The sequence below is a fragment of the Octopus sinensis genome, linkage group LG2, assembly GCF_006345805.1.
Source record: "Octopus sinensis linkage group LG2, ASM634580v1, whole genome shotgun sequence".
Lineage (NCBI taxonomy): Eukaryota > Metazoa > Mollusca > Cephalopoda > Octopoda > Octopodidae > Octopus > Octopus sinensis.
Genome location: NC_042998.1, coordinates 178,443,585 through 178,468,430, shown reverse-complemented (window position 1 = coordinate 178,468,430; position 24,846 = coordinate 178,443,585). Strand labels below are relative to the sequence as shown.

General features: G+C 35.7%; 1 protein-coding gene across 7 annotated transcripts in view; it reads left to right on the top strand.

The window, feature by feature from the left end:
* LOC115232591 (dematin) overlaps positions 1–24,846 on the top strand; it is a 170,425-nt gene that overhangs the window by 76,088 nt on the left and 69,491 nt on the right. For all 7 annotated transcript variants that reach the window (XM_029802558.2, XM_036500486.1, XM_029802557.2 and 4 more), the window contains one exon: positions 24,518–24,573. In XM_029802558.2, the coding sequence (XP_029658418.1) occupies positions 24,518–24,573 (56 nt within the window). The remainder of the gene's footprint in view (positions 1–24,517; positions 24,574–24,846) is intronic.

Below are 24,846 nucleotides of genomic sequence, written 5' to 3'. Positions count from 1 at the left end.
ACCATTTATACCCTTTATACCATTTTGACTTTATCTTTCATCTTTCTAAGTTTGATTAGTACCAGTAATAAAATAGGGTTGGTTAAATTGACTACACCTCTTTCCAGAAATTCATGGCCTTGTGCCAGTGTTTGAAATCCTCTTTTGAAAAGCTCAACTCAAACTCTGTTCCACCCTATCTATATATATTCTGCCAGACAGAATTCTTGTTTGCAGATATTTACATGGTAATCTTCCACCTTGTTTTCAATTTTCATATTTGTTTTCTGAAAAAAGAACATCCTGTTTAAAGAAATAAACCATTCATTTACTTTTCTACACTTGTTTTTCTATCACTGGAAAGAAATGAAATCTAAATTAAATTCTTGTTCGTTTTCTAACTCTGTTAATAATATGGCAGTTCACATAGCTTAAAGTAAATTTTATCAGACCAGTTTGTCCAATTCCTGTATTGCTGTTGGCATATAATCTTTTGGAAATGGCAGAAAATCGTTTCTTTGATATTAATGGAAAGTGACTGGAATAGAGACAGACTGATAAACATTTGGTTTATAGAGTAAGGAAGTTTGATGAGACCTCAGTAAAATAGAGCCTTACACAAACACACGGTGAGGTGTGTTGTTTTGTATTCTGCCAGCTTGTCCAACATATGTTCACTTAAAAGTAGCAGTGAAGCTTCTACATAGCCGAATCTTCAACAATCTCTTTACTGTCTTTGAAATGGAGACTACTTGTATAAGTCTGAAATATTAAGACAGTGTACTTACCTACACTATAAATAGGATATAACTATGCCTTGAATGCTGATCACATGATTCTGTGATCAGTTACTTCTAGAACATAAATCTATTGAAGTAAAAGTTGACTGGGGTTTCTCTACAACAACACAGTGTACTTTAGAAAAGATACAGAGAACACAAAAATGTAGAGTGAAAAGTATCTTTATGTAATTATTTCTGAATTTTTTTAGCTTGTTTATTGGAAGTTATCACAGTCTTGTTTTGCATGAACTTTTATATTCTTGAGAGGGCCTTGTTTATATTTTGAAAAGGTGTATCCATTGCAGAGAATCAAGGAAGAATAACTTGAGAATACCTTGATATTTCTCTGCAGTAGATGCATCTTTTGCAAAATGGTGATGTTAGATCTCTGAATTTTTTTCATTGCTTGGTTAGGAGTGAAAGTAGTGTCCAAGACCCTTTACAGAATCTTTGGTACTGGAGGAGGGGAAGGAGAAAAGTATCTTCAAACTGGAGATCTTGCCTGAATGCTTGCAACAAAGTAGTGTCTGCAAAAGATGCTCAAAGATTGGGTGGCAGTGTTAAACTGGGAGACTAATTAAGTCTGCCATGTGAGAATTTGAACTTACAATGTAAAGAGATGGGAACAAATGTTTCAAAGCTTCTTATCTGATGGTCTAACAATTTCACCACTTCACCTGGAATAGTACTTTTACAAAAAGACAAAGTTGATTTTGGCAACATTTGAATGCAGAATGCAAGAAACTGGGATGAATACCACAAAGCATATCTCCTGATGCTCTAATGGCTCTACAAATTTCCATGTCTGCTCAAAAAGAATCTTGACAAATGATGTTATACTATGTAGCAGGTTCACCCAATCCTTCCTTGCTAGCATGGCAAATTAAACTTTAATGACAGTGATAGGAATGATATAAAATACAGAACTAGAGAAAGAGAGTTTGTAAGAGATAATATTGAAATGGTAGTGTTACTATTTTTATTTGTAAAATGTGATGTGCAGTGCATCTTACGCGTATTTTGTGGTCTCTGTTTAGTTGACCTTTCTTATCTTGTAAATGAAATTAAATGAAAATAAAAATCTTGTATAATATCAGTTTAACATTGAAAGTGGGAGTTTCAATTTACACTGTTATCTTGCTCAAAGTTCACTTGCTTTATCATCATTTCCTCTTTTTTTTTGTTTTATGTATTCTGTTTATCTAAAAAAAAAGCCAGTATGTTTGGGTCTCTATTGTTTTCACTCCCAGAAGAATTTAAAGATTCCTTTGTGATGAGGGGTGAGGAACCCACTTTAGTTTCAGTTAATAGCTGAGGAGAAAATAACATAAACTAAATAACTCTATTTCTCTTTTAATAGTTGTTATTGTTTGGCGTTTAGGTCAGGCCTGATGGAGCAAACTTATGATCAAAGGCATTGCAGAAGTGACCATATTGTCTTTTTTTTTTCAGGCTAAAATTACATTTCTAATATGTCCTTACTTTATTAAGTCAGTAGGGTATGATTTGAAGGTAATTTAATTGCTATTTCTTGCAACTTGGTTGACTTTGTAAAAACTCTCTTGTAATAGAAGTTAGTCATAGTTGACTCATATGTCCAAAGTTTATCTTTACTTGGATTCTGTAACACAGAATGACTCATGATAACCATAGTTACTTCTGGATAAGATACTCTATCATAGGTTGAATTCTAGACAAACTGGTACTAAACTTCCATGTAAAGTAAACTAAGATAAGTAGGAAAAAATAGAAAATAATTACCCTACCCTCTCAAAAATACTGTGTAAAAAATAATACAGGATATGAACTTGTGATTTACAAGTTGTCAGTTCATTACCTTAATCATATTCTAAAAATAAAATGTTCATGTGAAATATTCTGTATTATTAAAAGTATTTCCTCAATAAGGAGTTAATGTAATCCTAGTAACATTCACATTTCTTTTATGTGTTATCTCTATAAAAACCCCACCTCCTCTTGTATGTATGCTTGTCTTTCTGTTTTTGTAATTTATTTAAGTTCTTTGCAGAATTGAAGCTAGTTACAAACAAAGCCCTTTTGTTTTGAATCAAAGGAGTTCAAGGCATTTGTGAATCTGTGAATGAGTTAGTGTGTGCATATATTTGTGTATGTATGTTAATACATTTGTAATTGATGTAAAGCTGTATCTGTCTCTTTAGTACATGACTGTATATGTGATTACTCTATATATGTGTGTATGCCATATTAACATAAGTGAGTGTGCATATATGTTCAATCTAAGAAGTTCAAATCAAGAATGTTTTACAAATCTTCACTGTATTGCTAATTGATTGGATTTGGTTGATGTGAACCAGTTTACTTTATTCTTTCTTGGAAAACTCTGGGCATTTATGCAAATCTGTTGCTTCATATCCCAATTTACTTATGATGATAGACATTAGTTTCTACAGCCTAGATACAAGTGCTGTAGCTTGGCTATAGATTAATTTACCATAGATATTCTCTTTTTCTGCAACTTCAGATAAGACATTCATATCTGCTGACAGCTAACCTCCACAACAGTGCATGACTTTTTTTCCCTGTCCCATCATATAATAGAAAGTCTGTTGTGTTTGCACTGGGTTACTTTTTTTTTAATGTTTCACCAGCATTTCTTATTTTCAAGTGTGAATACATTCTAGTTCTGGTATGCCTTCTATATGAATCTCAGGAAAATTCTTCCTGCAGGTAACTTTATAGTTTTGGCTACAAAATTTTATGTCTAATGAGAAAGTAATACCTTGCAAGCAGCTGCTTATGATATAGTTATAGTACAGATGAAAGTTTCTGTCACAGCAGAGAGTTCTTTATCTCCTTTTCAATCAGGTATTTTCCTGAATTGTGGAGACCTCTCCTTCTCAGTGGAATGTAATGTTTTCCTGTCAATGTTGGAGTTTTTGTAATATTTTTGCATAACTTTCTGCTGATATGATGAGTGTTTCTCTCCAGTTTCTGTCTAGTAAGTTAGTCAGCTATTCTTGGGTCACATGAAACAGTTGTATGCATACATCTGTGAGTGTATATGTATGTGAAAGAGCAGTCAGCATGGATTAGTTGAATTGTTAGCGCGCTTGATAAAATTCTTTGCAGCATTTGTTCCAATTCCTTATGTTCTCAGGTTAATAAAAGCAAGTACCAATCCAGGTTGGTTGTTGGAATTGTTAGAACATTGGACAGAACCACTATCATCATCATTTAACATCTGTTTTCCATGCTGGTATGGGTTGAATGGTTTGACAGGAGCTGGCAAGGATAGGAGCCACATCAAGTCCCATTGTCTGTTTTGGTGTTGTTTCCACAGCTGGATGCCCTTCCTAACACAAACTACTTATGTGGCACTATCACATAAAAATTCTTTGTGGAATTTGTTTTGGTCTTTCCACTGTATGCAGTTAGCACCTTTCACTCAGTTGTTTCTCTCTCTCCATTTCCATAACCTGTCTATACCAGTGCTGGTGTCCCTTTTACGTACACGGTGACTAATGCCCAACTGCTCTCCCAACATACTTGTGTTCCATTTTTACATGCAAGTTAATGTTCTACAACCAATAGTTCGGCTCCAACTCATTTCTATCTACAGTCCTGCCTGGCACGTAAAAAGCACCCACTACACTCACAGAGTGGTTGGCGTTAGGAAGGGCATCCAGCTGTAGAAACATTGCCAGATAAGACTGGAGCCTGGTGCAGCCTTCTGGCTTCCCAGATCCCCGGTCGAACCGTCCAACCCATGCTAGCATGGAGAACGGACGTTAAACGATGATGATGATGATGAGTCCTGCATCATTACACCTCTTACACATTGCCATCCTTTCTTTCTATCTCTATTCCTTTTCCTCTTTGTTTCTCTCTCCCTCCCTCCCCTCCCCCTCTCTCCTTTCCAATACTCTCCCCATAATTCTAATATATTTTACATCTTTCCCAATTCTCAGTTTAGTGCATGAATTATTAGAACAAATGTTTCACAGTAGCCAATATTTTAAACTTTAAATTGTTATTGATACTGATTTATCTTGTCTTATACATACATTAGATTGATATGTTAATGTAATTAATTACACTAATGCATATACTAGACAGGGGCTTTTAATACTTGTAAATTTAGGTGTACAGGAATTATGAATTATTACAAAAATTAGAAGACAAAAAGGATAGTTTAGTATCAAATACCTGTATTTCCTGCTCTACCATAATTATCAGTATCCATCAATAGGAAGATTTCTCCTTTTTACTTCAGTGGAATGTTTATTAATCAAGAGTTTTGAGTCTATTACTGATATAAGATAAGTGAAAATTCCTACAATAAGGAAATGAAACTGGGTTGTAGACACAGCATTGAAAGTTCATCACACCGTTTACACACGTCTTAGTAGATAAAAACATTCAATAGATGAATCCTATGCATGTTCTTCTTTGTATTCCTTAATTTCAAATTACTAATCTTGCCTGTTGGAGGCACATGGCCTGGTGGTTAGAGCAGCAGACTTTCGGTTGAGGGATCACGGGTTTGAATCTCAGACCGGGCGATGTGTGGGTTTATGAGCGAAATACCTAAGCTCCATGCAGCTCTGGCAGAAGGTAATGGCAAACTTCTGCTGACTCTTTCGCCACAACTTTCTCTCATTCTTTCCTCCTGCATCTTGCAGCTCACCTACGACAGACTGGCGTCCTGTCTGGGTGGGGAACCTATCACCACGGAAACTGGGAAACTGGGCCTATGAGCCAGGCATGGCTCGAGAAGGAACAAACAATCCTGCCTGTTATGAGGGGATGTTTCCCTTGTATTAATGACAGCAGCCAGAGGGAATCTTAATTTTCTTAATGCTGTGGAATATAGCTCCCCACCCCCAATCAAAAAAGAAGGAAAACAAAAAATCAAACCATGTAGTTAGTATAAAACTGTGAACATGACACCTTCATTATGAGGTGACACATTATAAAAATACTTTAGGTTGATACTGAATAGCAGAACAGTCTGAAATATGTCAACATCAAAAAGAGAAGTTAATTCCATGATGTTCATGCTAGTTAATTGAGTTTAGACATTTGGATATTTTAGCTGCAATATTCTCCTAAAACCAATTATTCTTATAGTGTGGAACTGATACCTATTTTGTAGCTGAGTCACTTCCATGACATGGTGTATATCATAAGATTTTAACCTATGATATTTAAGTCATAAACCTAACATGTTAGCTACTTGGCCACCATACCCCACACCATCCGTTATATTACTGACACATAAGGCAAACTCAATGCACTCTGTAAATATATATTTCATCTTTCACACCAGATATAGTGTACTGTGTTTTCAGTTTTTTCACTAATACATTACAGCAAGAAAGAACATTGAAAAAAAATAAAAAGAATGAGCCAAAATTACATTCTTGAATACTCCAACCCAACTCCCAGCACTTGACATTTGAAAAAGCTACTTAAGTTACTGGTACCTTAAACCAATGCTACTTTATATAACCCAAGGGATTTTTGTCCTCTCTTTTAGAACCTTTGAAGGCATATGGCCTAGTGGTTAGCCTTTTGTACACAAGATTACAAGATCGTGATTTCCATTCCTGGGCTGGGTAATGTCTTGTGTTCTTGGGCAAACCATTTCATTTTACATTGCTCCAGCCCACTCAGTTGTAAATAAGTAACTCTGAGACAGAATGGTGTCCTGTTCAGGAGCAAGCCAGCCTATGAGTCCTGGGACTCAAGACACACTTTACATTTGGAGCTTCAGTCATCTGACTTTAGAATGAAGTTAACTTCATTTGAAGTTGATATTAAAATGAACTTCAAATGAAGTTGATGTTTAAAAAAAAATGTTATTTATTTAGAATTAATATTGATCTCTCACTTAAGCACTAATTCTTTAAAAGAAGTAATAACTTTTTGATTGAATTGACACTGGTGTATTACTGGTACATATTTTATTGACACTGTCACAGAAAGATGAGAGTGTAGTCGACATTGTTGGGATTTGAACTCAAAATGTAGGTAGTTAAAACTAAATACTGTTAGAAATTTTATCTTGACATGTCACTATGCCTACCAGCTTGAAACTCTTTGAACCAACAAAGGAGCCTTTGTGTGGTTGCTTGACTTGCTAGAAATAGTAAGTAAACAAGGAATGATTGTTCAGTCTGGACTGATCTAGGGTTAAGGAATATCTTTATGCTATAATTTATATTGAAGGGATGAAAACAATAACATAGACCTTTTCTCAAATTCTGCTGAGCTTGACTTTACCTTTCAGGATTGATAAATTATGTACCAGTAGAACACTGGGGTTGATGTAATTAGCTTACCCATTCCCCATAAATTACTGGCCTTGTGCCAAAATTTGAAACCAATATTAAAGTTTTTTTGTTAATTCCTTTTAGCATTTTCCATTAATAATAATGATAGTGGTGATGGTAGTCGTGGGGTAGGGGTGGGGTGACAATGATGAAAAGCATTTGAAATGGTTTTAATTTTGCTTACTGAAATATTATAACTCCCCAGAGCCTTATCAATCTGTTTTTGATATTTGTATGGCAGTGAATACACTTTATCATAGATTAGTTGATAAGAGGGAAAACTGTCAGAGCTATAAAATTCATGCTATACATATTAGGCAAAACTAGCTGCAACATTAAACTTGCAAAACTTATAACAATAAAAAATTTCAGAAGCCTCCAAAACAATGTGTAAATCATAAGATGCTATATGTGTAAACATGTTTAGACTTGTTGCAAAAGAATTTTGATGCTACAATTCAAGATTAATGAAATAAAGTACTGTCAACATTTGTAGCATAGTTATCTTCAGTCTACTTTGAATCATATGAACCACAATATAGCTGAAATCTTGCATTCCCCTGATTATGAGCATAATTATAATTAGAATTTTTGCATAAGTTTACTGCTAATGGTTCTTTTAACATACTGAGCTACTTGGTAAAATTATTAATTAATTAATTAATTAATTTTACCTTTTATTATATATATATATATATATATGAGCAAAAAAGGACCAAAGAATAGAGACTGAAATTCCTTTTACTACATTATTTACAATTGTTTCATCAATTTCCATTATAGCCAATTTTGTGTGAGTGTTACTATGTCAACAATTACTGATTTATTCCCATGCACTGCACAGCACACTTTAGTAGAGTTCACTTTCCTTGGAAAACCAAGTCTACAGTGTCCCCTCTGCACTGTTTTATTTTTTCTATTTATTTGTTATATATATATATATATTGACTTTATGATAGTCAAGCTGGACGTCTAGGTTGTATCAATATCTGACTAATATTAGAAAATACAAAACAAAACAAACAGATCTGGAAAATGGAATCAGGATTGTAGAATTTGTCTGCCAAGAATTCCTTGTTGCACACAATGGTTAATATTCTTTTCAGTAAAAATATTTCAAATGATCAACATATTTGGCTTTCAGAAATTTCGATTCATTCATTCTCAATCTATAAAAGAAAATTTTCAAGTAAGTGTTATAAGTCACAAGAAATTTGTTTAAAAATTTCTTGTATAAAGAGTGTTTTACTTTTCTTAGGTTAGTGAAAAGATTTTCAATCTTGCTTAATCAAAATCATTTGCTTAATTATCAACCTTTTCCCACCCCAAGATAATATCCATGACCTTGTTGTTCCCATTCTTTCATGTCGTCAGCTCATTCTTTCTTAAACTTCCATACTACATTCATTTATTGAATTCTTGCCTTCATTACTCACTGTTCCTCATTTTTTCCCTTTTTCCTCTTTAGTTCTCCTTCTCCCTAATCTTTCTGTAGCCATATGCCTAACCTCCTCCTTTCTTCCCAACAATATGCATTATCATTCTGAAACCACATCTTTTTTAGAACCCATTTCCACTATATGTTATCTCTCGGCTACTCTACACCCTCTCTTACCCCACTTCTCTTATATACAAACACATGCACATGTTTAGTAATCTTCAGAGTTTAGAGAGGAAACATTAATTGCACCAATTTCACTCTCATTCCTAATCTTTCTGCTCTGGGAAATTGCCCATAGGTTGTGGACCTAACTGTTATTGTCTGAAGCATTACATATATATATAGTATATATATATATATATATATATATATAGACACACTAACGAAGTGTAAACTACACTTTACTGTTTTTGTAAACAGTTCTTGTATGTAGATATATTAAATGTTTAAGTGTGTCAGCTTTGAGATACTGTAGCTTGTGTGCATGTGTGTGTAATGCATTTTAATGTGAGGTAGCGTGCTGAAATCATTCCAATGTTTTCATACTTCAAGTTATCATGATACAAATTATTTTGATATTCCAAACAGTTCCAAAACAACTGTTTTAACTGATCCTCTTATAGGAGTCATGCCCTTCCGTCTAGCTTTGTGTTTGAATAGAAACATTGCAGATCTATGCTGTTGTGTCTTAACTAAGTTCTCTTATCATTGTAACCACTACCACTGTTACTATTTATTTTTATTAATTTATATTGGAATTGATGAACAAAAATGCTTTTGGTTCTGAGCTTCCAATAAGTCAGTCACTAGTTTGCTCCATTTATGTTGGCACAATGTGAAGGTAACTAGGTGAGAACAAATACTGCACAGGATATTTTTATTTAAAAGCTCCAGATATTTGTTTTTCCTAATGATGTTTACACCCATCACTGATATAAATAGCTGAAACATATACACATACATGAATGAATGAGTGAATATTCCCATCTGCATGCCTGAAGATCGAGGGATTTCAGATGTGACCTTTTCATTGTGTCTCCATTATCTCTTTGGAATCAGCAGGGTTAGAGTTCTCTTCTGACCTAATTTACTGTTGGAGTTGACTCCGAGTTTATACTTGTCCATTTCCTAGTGCTGCTGCCTTTCAAGACTGCTAAACCCCAGGCTTCCTACCCAGTTATATCTCTGGTGTAGCTTTGGACACAGTAGTGTCTTTGCCTAGAAACATGCTTTAACAAAAGCTAAGAGGTGTTTTGTACATATATACAGTAGAAGTTAACTCAAAGAAACCCAGGTCATCAAGATTGCCCTGAAAACTGCTCAGGATGCAGTGCTCTACAAACATTTGGCCTTCCCATCCATATCTCTAGTTGGGTTGCTTCCGCTGACATGGTTGTCTTATGAAGAAGAGATATCTTCTCTCAGAGCTCCTGGGAACACCTTGAGCTTGCTTATGCTGTTTTGCCCATGATGCATATGACTATTGCTTGTTAATGATCTGCAAAGTTAAGATGACTTTTTAGCCCAGCTGAATAAAGTATCCAACAGGCGTCACATGATTTTAATACAGTTAAACACAAGAGAACCAACTATTTTGTCAAGCAACATCTGTGCATGGATAAAATCTAAAATATCTATAGAGGAACATGTGGTGTTTACAGCACCACATAGCTTTCTTGGTCAAATGCAGAATCACCAAAAAACTAAAGCAACCACTAAGATTATTGGATATTACAAATGGTTGCAGATGAAAGGTTATTTTAGCTTGACTTGTCAGGTTTTTCTTTGGAGTGAGTCTCTTTTAGACAAACTGTCTTCATCAGAGCTAAAGAGCATAAAGTCTGCTCATCACATGTAGTAGTCTCACCATCATAAGTATTTCTGTATCACTATGCGCTATTATAAGATAGTTGTTGACCTTATGCTGAGTTCGTCTATCCTTTTACAGGTTTTGTTATTATCCTTACAATTCTTAGCAGATGACCCAACCATGTATACTAACGTTCTGACCTTGTAATACTGATGACCCAAATATGTAACCCTGGTTGTACTGAATTATATGTTGCCAGTAGCATTCATTCATAATCTCTCTCTCTCTCTCTCTCTCCCCCTCTCTCTCTCTCTCAGACACACACACACACGGTGGGTTTTACTGTTTCCATCTTTAATATTCTACTCTCAAAGTATTGGTCAAACTGGAGTTATGAATGAAGTGACTTACCTAAGGTACTGCAGTTTGGGATGGAACCCAGAACTACATATTTGTAAAGCAAACTTCATTACAGTACAGCCATACCTACACCATTACACTCAACTAGGGAAAATTTGAGCTAATGGTGGAACTCTGGTCTCTCAACCTTCAAGAAATAGCAATCGAATCTCTCTCAAATCACATCCTTCTCACTGAAAAAAGGAAGGACACATTGGCTAAATGTAATCATGTATACACTATGTCTGAAAAAAGACATGATGATTGCAGCTGGACTAGGCCCTAACTTGTTTAATGGAGTAATCAAATCTCTGTCCATCCTGTCATACTTAAATTAGGGACCACATATTTGAATGCTTTAATTTTAACACAGTAAAGTTAGAGTGGCCACAGCTAAAATGCTAACTTGTTCTATGTTCTCTGTGTTATTTATGTGTTTTATCAGAACTAATAGGGGTTACCCAGCAACAACAATAATAACTGTATACAAGTCACCACAACTCTTCCATTCTGGTCGCCTGACCATATTAATTTTGAAGTCATAATTTACTTTAAGAAAATTCCTGCTATTTTATTTTTGTGGTAATTAGTTTAATGTAAATAAGAGAGTGGTAAGTTATAAAATTGAATGAATAATAAGGTGGTACTGCTTTTGTCATAGACCAAACCATATAAATTACAGAATGTAGTTTTCAAATTCTAGTGCACTACACATGTGCACATGTTTTTGTGTGTATGCATGTGTATTCTTCAGTGTAAGAGTATTCACTATCTGAGTTATAAACCTAAAATACCCTGTTACTGCGACAGTCTATTACCAAGTCATTCTGTATCTTTTACATTTTACTCCATTTGGTAATATGTTCCATTTCTCTTCTGAAACCATCCTCTTGCTAGTGTTCTATAAACTGGTTGTGTATTAGGGCTAAAAAATAAGTGAAATCATGACCTAATTAATGAGAATGTTTGCTGTGACAATATGTTTGCAATATTTTCATTACAATCTGAAACAAGAATTGTCTCCTGTTTTTCTATCATTTTTTACTTGCCCCCACTGCTAGAAAAAGGGCAGATATTTTTATGTTGCTTGAAGGTTCAACACATTACACTTTATGGTATGTAAAAAGCATAATCCTCTAAGTAAAGGATACTGATGTTTATCCACTTCTCCTGTGCACTTCTTCCTATTTTCAAATTAAATATGATTTTATTGAACCACAGAAACAAATCCACATGTTTGTAGAGGAATGATATAAAAAATATAAGGAGCAAAAGTTACAATCAGAAATGAAAAATTCATAAAATAGTTACTTCTTGTGTGTGTGTGCGTGTGTGTGTGTGTGCGTGTGTGTGTGTGTGTGTCAGAAACTAGACTACCAATGATTTTAAGGGAAGGTTTGCATAACATAAGCATTCCTTCAGTTGCAGGTATTGAGAAACTCTACCACTCTGTCATACTTCATCTGGAGATTTCAGGATGAAGGACTCCAACAACTTGTGAGGCATTCTTGAGAGGGCTTCTCTCTGCTCACCTGAAGCTCATAATTGCCAACTCTGCCTCTTTGAGAAACTGCATATTCTGCAACAGCCTGTAATATCCGTCAATGGGAAAACTGATCTGTTGTAAAGTTGTTATCCATGACATGCCCTAATAATGAACTTCAACCCTTTCACTACTGATATTCTGGAAAAAAACTACCTTAATTCTTGCTGGCCCATTCACAACTGCAGGGTAAACAACCCCTGCGTGCTCATGATAAGATTATTACCCTTCCATATACCACCAGAGTTATCTATCAATGCTAACACTCAGCTAAGTATGCATCATACAGAACAGCTGTACACAACACACTACCCAGTTTCCATGTGGTGTTGCTAATATATTCAAATGTTACCTGACACCATCAGACTACTTACCTTGTCACGTGAAACAGTAGACATACTCTTACTGTCCCAGTCTGATGTTGCTGTATTGTTAAATACTACAGACTGTAGACCAGCTGGACTGTTTCCTGTACCATATATAAAAGAAATAAAATTATCTGCATTCGCTATTCCATCGCCTTATTCACGTGACTTGAATTCAGAAGTCATTTTTATTTCTTATCACTCAAGTCCTGTATATCTGATGAACTAGACAGTTATCTGCATCTCTGAAACTGAGTAATGCGAAGCTGAATCGTCCTATTAATACTTTTAACCCCCGCAACATATATCCAGTTCTATTTTCATTCATTTAGTTTCTACACCAGATTGTAATGTATGTATGTCATCCTTTATTTAAACAATTTGTGCCTGCGACTGCATTGCTGTGTGTGTGCGTGCACACATGCGCATGCATGCACGCACACACAATTCTTTTCTATATCAGTGAAACTCTAAGCAGACAAAGCTATAAATAATCTTTTCTACTATATGCTCAAGGCCTGAGATTTTGGGAGAGGGGCCTAGTTGGTTACATTGACCCCAGTGTTCAACTGGTATTTATTTTATTAACCCCCAAAGGAGGAAAGGCACAGTGAACTTTGGCAGACTTTGAACTCAGAAGGTAAGGCTGTAAAAAATGCTGCTAAGCATTTTGCCCAGCATGCTAACGATTCTGCCAGCTCATTGCCTTTATAAAGCTATAAATAATAGGCGCGGGCATGGCTGTGTGGTTAGGGAGCTTGCTTCCTAGCTATATGGTTTCGGGTTCAGTCCCACTGCATGGCACTTTGGGTAGGTGTCTTCCACTATAGCCTCGAGCCGACCGAAGCTTTGTGATTGAATTCGACAGGCGGAAGTTACTGCTGTGTGTGTATATGTGCGTGTAGGTGCTTGTGCCTCTCCGAAAGAGAGAGAGAGGGAATAGCATATAAATATTGAGTTAAAAACCCATTAGATAGAAAAAGCCAAAAACTGCCTGTGGGACAGGAACCTACTTCAGCAACACACACAGGGGAGGCACATGGCCCAGTGGTTAGAGCAGCGGACTCACGGTCGAGGGATCGCGGGTTCGAATCTCAGACCGGACGATGTGTGTGTTTATGAGCGAAACACCTAAGCTCCACGCGGCTCCAGCAGAAGGTAATGGCGAAACTTCTGCTGACTCTTTCGCCACAACTTTCTCTCACTCTCCTCCTGCATCTTGCAGCTCACCTGCGATGGACCGGCGTCCCATCCAGGTGGGGAACCTATACGCCAAGAAACTGGGAAAATGGGAAAACGCCCTTATGAGCCTGACATGGCTCGAGAAGGAACAAACAACACGCACAGACATATATCTCTGTCTTTCTGTCTGTCTGCTGTCTATACAGACAGACAGATAGTGTCAAGCCAAAGATCTGATAACCAGAGAACTACTCCAAATAAATGTGTAAGTCTATACAACCTGAATATAGTCAGGCTGTTGACAACTGAATCAGCAACCATACTGAGCTTGTTTGGTGAGGAGGAGGATTATTAGATATCCTATAGAACAAAAAGAACATGTCAAGATGCTGGTTAAACTGAAGAGAGCTAACAGTCATCCAGTACCAAATATGTACTCCATGACAACACGTCAAATGAGCAGATATGTGTCAAACTGTCCAGCCACTACCATCGTTATAGAAACAGTATGTCCTCGCCTATTCTTGCCTGTTTGTGTATTCTACTGCTCATTCAGAGATTGCTTGCCACTTGTATAAATTTAGCCAGTAACACTTAAATCTTCAGGAAGCATTATAATATGATACTCTTAATAACTCAAAAGTATACTGGATTGATTGCTATCCAAGTTATCAAAGATTATACTAGCTATCTCCTTGTGAAAAATTCACTACAGTGCAATAAAGTGGTCCTTTATGTGAACCAGTAACTGAGTTACAAAGATGTGGTTGGGTGTAATATGAGGAAATTGAACATTGATACCTGTAGCTCTAAAGAAACATCAGTAGAGGAGAGTTGTGACTTTACAACATGGGCAGTCATCATTGACTATTGACAGACAGCCTTTGATATATATACACATCATGCATGTGAAACCTCTAGTTGGACCACACACACAGGTAATTAATGATTGTTTTCCTTTCATTTTATTTTGTTTTGGAATGTAAAATGTAGATAACTGTGTGTGACCAACTTCTCTATGTGTATGAGGTTTCTTTTTTTTTTTTGTCTTTCTGCTAAACATGTAATCACAACTCTCGTTAACATTCTTTGTCAAATAATAAGTAATCAGCTACTAGTAAACAAGGTGTTTATTTGCAACGAAACCAAATTAACTAGCTTCTAAGATTTTTTTTTATTTACTTAAATCATAGCAAATAGTAAGGTTTTGTATGTTTTAAAATTAATTTCCTGAGGTTTAGTTGAAAAATTTTCTAGATCTCTGTTTTGTGAGTGAAGACAACATAACATGGTTAGAGGAAATTGTTCTAATTTGTATGTCTACAAATTATGTTTTTAATTTGACTTTTGTAAATTTTTTCCCATCTCTCTTCTCATCTGTGTGTGTGTGTATGTACACATAAAATTTAGTTTAATATGCATGCAAAATTTAATTAGAAAGTATGAAAATTCATACTAAAATACCAGTTTACATCACACACATTCTGTGTTTTTCATTGGGACAGGACTTGTGTACCTATAGCAATCCTTTAAATACAGCTTTGAACCAGTCAATGTTAGTAGAAAGATAATAGTGTTGTTATGCCAACCATTATTACTGCTTGGAGACTAAAGCATCTGACCAACAAACATGAATGTAAAGGAATGTAGATGGTGGTTATAACCAACTGATCTAACAAGCAGGGCCTCATATCAGTAAGGAGGGCTGGTGCACATTGATGCTGTCGAGAGGTAGGCCCCGAAATGGCACGCATTCTCTCCTGATGACCCCATACACTTACTGGCTTCCGGTATGTGGGGCTTTTGACGTTGTTTGCAAGACATCTTTAAGTTGTTGGTAACCCCTTTATAGTTCCTCTGGATACCATCTAGTGGTGAGTGAAGCTTTATATACTATGGTCTTGGAAAATGAAAATACTATTGTCTTGGAAAAGCAAAAACCTCTCAGTAGGCAAGTGGCTCTATTTTGGTAATTGCAAGTGAGTTTCTGAGGTGGAGTCTGGACTGATGTATGTTTTCAAATGTGGTATGTAATGCTGGAAGTGATGTTAGTGAAGCAAGAATAGCAAACTACATTACATGCATTGGTCAGTTTGTGGTATGCGTGAAAGTCAGAAAGTGGTGCCTAATGAGAAATAGAAAGTTCCTAGCAATATTTGTAGTTGAATTAAACTAAATTGCTTTCTGCCTCCTGGCTCTCCTTAGATATGGGACAAATGGAGATTTTCATATAGACCAACTTCTGAAACTTCTCCTGGCTTGGGCCTTGTAGGAAAGGGAGAGAGGTAGAGAGTGATATGATGTGTTGACACAGAATGCAAAGGGACAACCTTGCTATCAAAACTATCATGTCTTTCTTCCTTTTGTTTATCTATTTATTCAAATCACATAACTGAAAATGGGCTTAGAAATAACCCAAAGCATCACCATTTCAATAATACCAAATTTGTGTGTGTGTGTGTACACATGTTGTTGTTGAATAGTATTTAATTTTTGGAAAATACTTAATAAGCCTTTAATCAACCATGCAATAGCTTGTTCAGATGTAAATTGAGAGTCTAGTTGATTATTTGGATGAAGTACAGGACAACAAGCAGTATTGTGAGTGTTCCATCTCCTGCCATTGAGTTTGTAGTCAGAAACTTAATTTTGTAATTGTCAATTCCATCTAATAGTTGTGAGCAACAGCACCACAGTAAAATTGAGGAATGTTTTATGATCTTGAAGTATTACGTTGAATGTATCCAGTTGTTGAATGGCATGGAGAGGTATGTCCTCACCTAAGCTATCTTTCCTGAGGTACACCACAGAGTTTGTTTCCTACTCCATGGCTTATAGTGACAACTGATGATCTGGGACTGTGAGGTTTTGGAGCTGATACTTTTAATGTACATGTATATGTTTGCCTATTGACAGGTTTGTAAAAGTTTTGCTCCAACTTGTCCAATTTGGGTCTTGTTTATACTGTAGCCACAGCCGCAACTGGGATATTTTAACCTTCACTCTGATATGTTTCTTTTGCATTTCTTAATATTTAGGCAAGCTGGTAGAATCATTAGTATGCCGGGTGAAATATCTTAGCAATATTTTGTTCATCTTTACAATTCTGAGTTTGGATTCCATCAAGGTCGACTTTGCCTTTCATCCTTTCAGACTCGATAAAATAAGTACCAGGTGAGCACTGCGGTCGATATAATCAACTTAATTACCCCTGAGTAGGAGTTTAAAAAAAAGAAGAAAAACACTGCATCATCCTACCAAGCTATGTCAAGCCAGTGTGGCAGAGTAGGCTCATCAAACCAGTATAATCTCAAGCTCAAATCCATAGCCACTACATCAGTGGAAAAGACATGCTGAGGCCTTTGTCCTGCAGTGGGTTGAACATAGGCAATCCAATCAAATACAACACTTAAGTTAATTTTTTGGCTCAAATAGCAAAAAGCAAGGCCATGTAGGGGGACATGGAGTTATGTACAGGGAGGGTGTTCATGCAAAGAGTTCAAGCCATTTCTGGTCAAGAGAGACTTTGAACCGAGCAGTCATCGGCATCTTCACTATCTCGTCCGGCAGCTTATTCCACAGATCCGCATGTTTCTTTTTGTCTTTTCTACAAACAACATTTTTCTCCTCTACTGTTCACCTCAAATTTGTTTTTCAGATTTACATTTTTTATCTGTCTCCATTCAGTTTACTTTCTGCTATCTTTTAATGGCAACCTATATTCATATTTTGAATTGCTATACTGTACTATATCATATTTTACACTATATCTATTATTATGTACTGAGGAAGTTACTTCTGAAATTTCTTACTGATGTCAGACTTCCTCAGTACTTATCTACAATTACTACATCTCATCTTAAAATAATTTGATGCAGAAAATAGAGAACTGGAATATATACTTTAAACATTATTTAAGCTTAAAGGGAAAGAAGAAAATTTACCGAAAATTTACTGATTTATATGAATGCAAAGATTACATGTTATTCACATTTGCCCATGAGCAAAAGATTGTTTGGATGGATTAATAGTGAATGTCAACCTGAAAATGTTAGGTTAATTTAATGTATGTCTTAATGCTACAATATATATGTGTATATATATATATATATATATATATATATATAATGTGTGTGTGTGTGTGTGTAATATATATACACACACACACACATACATGCATAAAACTGTTTCAAATAAACCAACTTAACTTTCTGCATAAATGTTGATGTCTCTGTTTTGCCTGAGTCCTCTGAATGAGCACCTCTACATTAAAAGGCATTTCTTCCATGAGAATTTTTTCCAGGGACAGTGTATCTAAGACTACATTATCCAGTGTATACTTTTCATATTTAAAACAGTTGTATATGAGAAGAGATTTGATGGCTATTTCTAGCAGGTTGTATGCCCATGTAGAGTTTTCCTTCCTTGGCACAGTTTAATTTCATTAGTGCACTCATTGCATACATATACGCAACATTCAAGGAACATTTTCTAGAACTGAGATTAATAAGTGAAGCAAGAGAGATAGGTGGCATTAAATTAAAATGTATGCTCTTTGTAATATATTTTTTTATGTACTATCATGCTTATGTTCTAAAATTGTTTAAATTCCGCAGAAGTGTTTTCTCAGATTATAAATGTATTGAGGGAAAAAAAAGTAATTCAATTTTCTGTTTTTACTATTGAACAGTTCTATAATTACTGAGAGAGATGATAATATTTTAACTAGAAAAATAAATGTTCAGTGACTTGGATACAATCCACTTTTCATTGGATGAAAAGCTCAGTTTTATTTGAGGCAATTAACATTCCCTGGAGCAAAGATCATATGCTATATTTATCATATTTCTGAAGAAAAATTTTCAGGAAGGATAAAATTATGATATATCTAAAAAAATCTCATAAATCAGTTAAAATCAAGATAGTAATATATTCATCCAGACTAGATATTTTATCAATAGAAATGCTTTATTTTGCTTATGGCTCTAATGGAAACCTAGTTGAAAACTCTTGTTTAACAACATCCAACCTGATAATTCACATTTCTGAATTTAACTTCTGACTTGTTCATTTTTTAAAAGTTGTATCTTTGTGAAAGCATTATTTCTATAAAGATATTACTATCAGTATAAAAAAAAATATTACACATTCTACATTGGTTAGTTTAGCTTATAACATTACCAATATTCTTTTAATATTGGTTTCAAATTTTGACACAAGGCCAACAAGTTTGAGCAAGAGGTAAGTCAATTAGATTAACCTCAGTGCTTGACCAGTACTTATTTTATTGACCTCTGAAAGGATGAAAGGCAAAGTCAACCATGGCAGATTTTGAACTCAGAATGTAAAGTTGGATGAAATACTGCCAAGAATTTTGCCTGGTGTGCTAACAATTCTGCCGTCTTGCCACCTTACATAATAATAGTAATAATGATGATGGACTCTCCCATCAAAAACAATGTATGAACATTCAGCTTTTGCTGGACGACCTGCACAAATGATTTGTTTATAGTGATCAAATATATGTGCCATGCATTAGCTCACTCCTTCCATCAAATCAACATTGCCTGAACAGGTGCATGAGGTTCCACATGACAAATGTCAAAATGATTGAAGTGTTTTGCTCAAGAGCACAACACACCACGATTGTAAGTGCAGCACTCTAACTATCAGGCCATAATAATCTTGGCGCCTTTTCCCCATTCTAGTGTGGATCAAAAGGATATTAAAAGAATATCATTTTTTTTTTAATTAAAAAAATTTTTAAGATACTGCCCTCTCACATTATATGTATTGCTGGATGTTATATCTTGCTCATATATTCCATTTATGGCATGGTTTCTACGGCTGGATGACCTTCATATTACAAACCAGTTTACAAAACACACAGCATACATTTTATTATTGCACCAGCTCTAAAGAGGTTGTCTTGTGCCTGGCAAGGCTGAAGAGTTTCCTCTTACTCTATATGTGCGTGCGTGTGTGTGTGAGCCTGTGCATAAAATATTAATTAAAGAAAACTTAATGCTAAATTGCAGAGTATATCATCAATTTTTACCTCTGTTTTTCTATGCTGGCAGGGATTGGACAGATTCCTACAGTCCAAATCAGTTCTTGTTCAGAACTCCCACCTTCTTAGTTTTGCATTTAGTTCACTCATATATGTACACTCACAAATAATAATTATTACAATACCTTTTAAGAAACCAAAAGAGATACTTATTTTTTGGAATTGCATTTATACTTCTTGATAATATGGCTTGACACTGGCGCTGAGTGTCAGTAAAAGTACACTGTAGTGGTTTCATATTACCTTCTGAAAGATGATCATAAAACCTAAGAATTTTATGGTTTAAGTATATAGAGATGGAAAGGGAACAGTATCCAATTGCTATGTTATGGCAAAAGTTAAAAATAACACTGATATCTCATTTTAACAGATATATTTACCAAAATTACATAAAAATATCTTGATATACTAAAGAGTAAATTTATTAAGTAAAACACCCTTGGCTTCAACCACGGTCTCCAGACAACTTTGGAATCTTCTGCAACTCTTCTGGACAGTCTCCTAGTTTAAGTTGGTTAATGCTGCTATAATCCTTGCCTTCAGTCCATCTTTGGTGTTACAAGAAGTTTTGTTGGTCTCTTATTCAACTGCACCCCACACATAATAATCAAGGAGGTTGCAGTCTGGAGAGTTAGGTGGCCAGATGCTAGGGATGATGCTGTAGCAAAAGTTGTCTGACAGCCTTGACTGGCTTCTCCTGCTTGTACAGCATGGTGCAGAGTCCTGTTGCCAGACACAGGGTCTACCAGCAGGCACTTGATGTAGGCCTCCATGTTGAGTATGAGGCTGTGTGAGAAGATGAATGGAGGCATAACATCACATACTCCAAACACCATGATGTTGACTGGATGTTTGATATTTATCTCTCTTGGTACATGTTTTGGGGACACGGAAAGCTAACAGTTATTCTGTGTGTTCATCATCTGTTTGCATTGGAGCTTCTGGCATGAATGCCAAGCAGTACAGCATGTCATTTCCAAATTTCTGGCAGAGTTAATTGCATCATGGTGCTGTTTGTCTCACAGACGGTGCCCAACTGACCCTACTATACAGTGTAGTTGACAAAAATCAAAAACAAACAATGTGCATGCACAAAATTAAAAACATAAAATGGCAACAACTTACCCATCACCCCCTGCATATGTATCTGTCTATCTGTTTATATGTATATATATGTATGTGAAGTGTATGAGAAGGCACACTGTAGATTCCCCATTTAGGAAGGTAGTAACTCCAAATAAAAACTATCAGTGTAAGAATAAGAATTGTCAAGTAAGACAATTTGGATAATGTTCTTTATTCCACCATATAAGAGAAGTGAAATGTCTCCAAGATTTGAAATGATACACTCAGTTTTCTTGGAACTAAACCCTTATTCTGTTGGTGTCTGTTGGAAAAAAATTAAAGTAATGAGATAGCATAAATGGTTCTGACTGAGTAAGATCCAACTGAAACAAAATCATAATCATCCATTTCTCTCAAATGTGCTATAACTTCAAAATAATATTACATGTAAGCTATATAAATTCTGATGGGTTTGTATATTGTTTTGGTTATTTAGCTACAAAATCAACCCTGATTAAGCAAACCCATGGTAACCATCCTATCTTTTTTTCAGACATAGCTTATTTAGGATTACATTGTTTAATGTATCTTTCTTTTAGGATGACTGAATATAATTTGAGAGGAATTTAGCTTCTATTTTTGTGGCTGGCTGGCTGGATTTCCATGTAAAAACTTGCTTTTTGAATGCTGTGTATGTGTTTATAAATATTCTTCTGAGGGTTTTGAGAAGAGAGTGATTAAAATATTCACATGACCTGACAAGTAGTAGCTATAGGTCCTTATTTTATTGACCTCTCTGGAAAAAAGAATGGAAGTCACCAAATTACAGAACCATGACATAAATACTGGTTATTAACTAACCATCCAATCCCATCCTCCTTACCCTCTCCCATAGGATGTTTACTTGACTAGTTTCACCTATTGACATCAGTACAGGTTATATAGGTCTCAGGTGGGACACATACTTTTTGTTGATGCAGATGATGGTGGTGGTGATAGAAGTGATGGCTTTAGCTAGAATCATGGTGGAGATGGTGAATCTCTACCATGACTTTGTGTTAGTAATGTTTTGTCAGTGATAGTGATGGTGTTATGGACATGGAAACAGCCAAAACTTTACTGATAGTAATAATCTAGGTCAGAAGCATGTTAACTTTGATAGTCCCTTTTTTCTTGTACTTAAGAGACTTCATTGTCCAATGTGTTCTTCCTATTTTAAGATAGTAGAGTGTCATTGGAGGAAATTCAGCTGCTACCTCTAGCAGGTCAACTGACTGCATAGAGACTCCTTTGGTGTTATGATAATGAGGTTGTTAAATTAATGGTGGCGGCTGTAATTGCAACAACTATAATTGTAACATTGTGTTAGGAGCTGTAATTGTCGTGGAGGTGGCAGTGGTGGTAATGTTTTTAGCTTTGTTTTGTCAAATTTGACTGCAGTGACATTATAAACAGCTACTCGATATACTACCTGCACTGCACCGCATTGAATTTTTAGAACCACCCACCTATTCTGAACCACTTCTGTCAGGTGCAGGAGTGGCTGTGTGGTAAGTAGCTTGTTTACCAACCACATGGTTCCGGGTTCAGTCCCACTGCGTGGCACCTTGGGCAAGTGTCTTCTACTATTGCCTCGGGCCGACCAAAGCCTTGTGAGTGGATTTGGTAGACGGAAACTGAAAAAGAAGCCCGTCGTGTATATATATATATATATATATATATATATATATATATGCGTGTGTGTGTTTCTGTGTCTGTGTTTGTCCCCCTAGCATTGCTTGACAACCGATGTTGGTGTGTTTATGTCCCCGTTACTTAGCGGTTCGGTAAAAGAGTACTGGGCTTACAAAAGAATAAGTCCTGGGGTCAAGTTGCTCAATTAAAGGCGGTGCTCCAGCATGGCCGCAGTCAAATGACTGAAACAAGTAAAAGAGTAAAAGAGTATACATACATACACATATAGGTGTATGTACATACATACATGTTTACATGAAATTGTAACACTTACAACCACTCTCACACATACACAAACTGTAAATCAATTACTATTTTCCTTTCTTTGAAGTTGGTGGCGTTGCATGCTTGGTCTTTACTGTTTCGTGGGCTGATGTCGATGGATATCTTTTGTTTGTATATACCTGCACCTTTAAATCCAGGTCTACATAGCCATTTATTCACACGTGCATCTCGGGTTTTAATTAATTGGTCATAAAAGGGAGGTCAGCAGCTGTGTCCTTTTTTTTTTAGTTCTTTCAAGGCGGTGAGGTTGCTGTTCAGAAAGTGTGGGAACCTTGTGGGACTTGTGCCCTCTTTTCTTCATTGTAGTGTTCACTATGCTTTTTGTATCCTTCACATTTCTTCTTTTTTGTTCTCTTTCCCTTTCTCATCCCTGCCATTTGCTCCCCTTTTTTTCCTCCATTTCTAACCCAAATTTCTCACCATGTCTCTTTTATAGCCTCTCTCTCTCTCTCTCTCTCTCTCTCCTTTCCCCCTCTCTCTCTGTCCCTCTCATGTATCTGCCCCCCTTAGGCCAGACTACGAAATGTAGGGGGATTAATTTTCTTGTTAAAACTGTATATTTTCTTTCTCCCCCACCACTCTCATCTCTGTTTTCATATGTAAGAAATGCAATAGCTGAATAATTAAACTATCAAACTACAGACCCAAAGGCAGTGAATATGTACAAAGAAATATATTTATTTATATATTCTGATGTGACGGCAGTTCTTTAGTACAAGTGAAAGGCTTTTCTATATTTGGTTTCTTTATTCTCAATTTCAAGTTCCAATCTTGTGTTGACTTTACTTTTCAACCCACTGGCTTAATGGTTATATTTTTTTTTCAAATGTATTTATAAGTTAGTAGAGAGGGAAGAGATGGTGCCCATAATCGTTACAGGTTGTATGTGGTTCATATTCAGTTTGGGAGGGAAAATGAGCAGAGAGGAAGTTCCAGAGGGCTGCATTCCAGGAAGAAAGTGTGTTTCATGTGGGATCTGGGTGATAAGATGCAATCAGAGTGAAAGAGGAGAGACAAGTGTGTCAGATAGGCCCAATTGTAGGAGACATGCAGTTATGTAGCTCAGAGGAGCAGAGACCACTGTAGCAGCAGTAGATAAGAGAGAGAGAGAGAGAGAGAGAGAGAGAGAGAGAAGAAACATCATGGCTGTGAGCTAAAGTTTGTAGTGTGTTGGTGTTTGAATCTTTGCCGAACATTCAAAAGATAATGCAGTAAAGACTTTTTGGCACAGATCCACAAAATTGTAATGAGGATTATTGTTGATTTAAACAACCTCAGTGCTTGACTTATTTTATTAGCTCTCGAGAGAGGCAAAGCAAAGTTAACCTCAGTGATGTCCAATAATATTGAAATATAATTCATTGATGCTAACTTTCAGAGAGAGAGAGAGAGAGAGAGAGAGAAATATTGAAAGATTATATGAAATAAAACTATTTCCTGTGTTTTTCTATATAATAACAATAAACTGAAGTTATATATTTTAAAATGATTTGAAAATAATGTCAATTTTTCAATATCTTATTCTTTTACTGCTTTTGTTTTTAGGTCCAAATTCTACAACTGACCATAGTGATGATGAAGCTTATACTTCAGACAGACAGGTATGAATCTGACCTTATTATAGTTGGTGTTGCACTGTGCACTCAATGTGTTCCCCCACCTTTTTATGTCCTTTAGTCTTTTTTTTATTATTATTATTAAAGTGCATTTGATATTCCATTCATTTTTTAAAATATATAATACCAAATAGGAAAAGGGTGATTTTATAACCTTAAAATATCATTGTTAAATAGTTTTGTGGTACTAAGATTTTCAGTAATTAAGGCTGTAACTTAATTTCCATTTGGAACCATTTCACTTAAATTATTAAAGCT